The 1834-nt window shown below is 46.0% G+C and overlaps 1 protein-coding gene across 1 annotated transcript; it reads left to right on the top strand.

Annotated features, from left to right (window-relative positions):
• The first annotated feature begins 1060 nt into the window (after positions 1-1060).
• On the top strand, positions 1061-1402 carry LOC138894026 (uncharacterized). Its single transcript, XM_070178699.1, has one exon. The coding sequence runs from the start codon at positions 1061-1063 to the stop codon at positions 1400-1402; it is 342 nt and encodes a 113-aa protein (XP_070034800.1).
• The last annotated feature ends 432 nt before the right edge of the window (positions 1403-1834 follow it).

Raw genomic sequence — 1834 nt, 5'->3', positions numbered from 1 at the left:
CTAAGGTAAAGTTGAAGCAAAGAATGTGTCATACCTTAAGTTAGTGGAGAGCATCGACTAGGAGCATAGGAGAGAGAATAGAGAACGATATAAGGAATATAGGAAGGCGGCAAAATTAGCGATCATGGAGGCTAAGACTGCTGCGTTTGGTCGGCTGTATGAGGAACTAGGGGGCAAAGATAGGGACAAGAAGTTATTTCGGTTGGCCAAAGTGAGAAAGAGGAAGGATCGTGACCCGGATCAAGTGAGGTGCATCAAAGACAAGGAAGGTCGAATATTGATGGATGAAGCCCAAATTAAGCAAAGATGGTAGTCGCACTTTCATAAACTTTTGAATGAAGAGAGGGACGAAAACATCATGCTAGGGGAATTGGGGCACTCCGAGAATCACCAAGACATTAGGTACTGTAGGCGTATTAAGGTTGAGGAGGTCGTGGGAGCGATGCATAAGATGAGTCGGGGCAAAGCGACCAGACCAGACGAGATTCCAGTAGAAATTTTGAGGTATGTGGATAGAGCAGGCTTGGAGTGGCTAACTGGGCTATTTAATTTTATTTTCAGGATGAAGAGGATGTCAGATGAGTGGAGGTGGAGTACGATGATTCCGCTGTACAAGAAAAAGGTGATATCCAGAATTGTAACAACTATAGGGGTATCAAGTTACTAAGTCATACCATGAAAGTTTGGGAGAGGGTGGTGTAATGGAGGGTAAGGAGAGCAGTGTCTATATTAGAAAACCAGTTCGGGTTCATGCCGGGTCGTTCTACTAAGGAAGCTATCCACCTTATCAGGAGGTTGGGGGAACAGTACAAGGATAGGAAGAGGGATTTGCACATGGTGTTTATTGACCTAGAGAAGACATATGACAAGGTCCCTAGGAACGTTCTTTGTAGATGCCCAGAAGTGAAAGGTGTGCCGGTAGCTTATTAGGTCCTTAAAGGATATGTATAATGGATCTAAGACTCGGGTTAGGACTGTGGGAGGTGAGTCAGAGCTTTTTCCGATGGTTATGGGGTTACACCAAGGATCCGCGCTCAGTCCATCCTTATTTTCCCTGGCGATGGACACACTAACACACCATATTCAAGGGGAGGTGCCATTGTGTATGTTGTTCGCTGATGATATAGTTCTTATTGATGAGACGCGAGGCAGCGTTAATGAGAGAATGGAGGTATGGAGGCAAGCCCTGGAGTCTAAAGGTTTCAAGTTGAGTAGGACTAAGACAGAATATTTGGAGTGTAAGTTCAGCGATGTGACTAGGGAAGAGGACGTGGAAGTGAGGCTTGACTCACAAGTCATCCCCAAGAGTGAAAGTTTCAAGTACCTAGGGTCAATTATCCAGGGAGATGGGGAGATCGACGAGGATGTTATGCACAGTATTGGGGTGGGGTGGATGAAATAAAGGTTAGTGTCTGGAGTCCTGTGTGACAAGAATGTGCCGCCAAAACTTAAAGGTAAGTTCTATAGAGAAGTGGTTAGACCGGCCATGTTGTATGGGGATGAGTGTTGGCCAGTCAAGAATTCACATGTCCAGAAGATGAAAGTAGCAGAAATGAGGATGTTGAAATGGATGTGTAGGCACGCTAGGCTGGATAAGATTAGGAATGAAGATATACAGGAGAGGGTGGGCGTGGCTCCCATGGATGATAAGATACGAGAAGCGAAGCTTAGATAGTTTGGGCACATGTAGAGGAGAAGCCTAGATGCCTCGGTTAGGTGGTGTGAGCGGTTGGCATTGGCAGGTACGAGAAGAGGTAGAGGGCAGCCTAAGAAGTATTGAGGCGAGGTGATCAGGCAATACATGGTGCAGCTTCAGATTTTTGAGGACATGGCT

The sequence above is a fragment of the Nicotiana tomentosiformis genome, chromosome 6 (genome assembly GCF_000390325.3).
Source record: "Nicotiana tomentosiformis chromosome 6, ASM39032v3, whole genome shotgun sequence".
NCBI lineage: Eukaryota > Viridiplantae > Streptophyta > Magnoliopsida > Solanales > Solanaceae > Nicotiana > Nicotiana tomentosiformis.
This window is presented reverse-complemented; position numbering and strand designations above follow the sequence as displayed.

Coding starts and splice junctions, on each gene's coding strand:
- LOC138894026 (XM_070178699.1), top strand. CDS start 1,061: ATGGACACACTAACACACCATATTCAAGGGGAGGTGCCATTGTGTATG.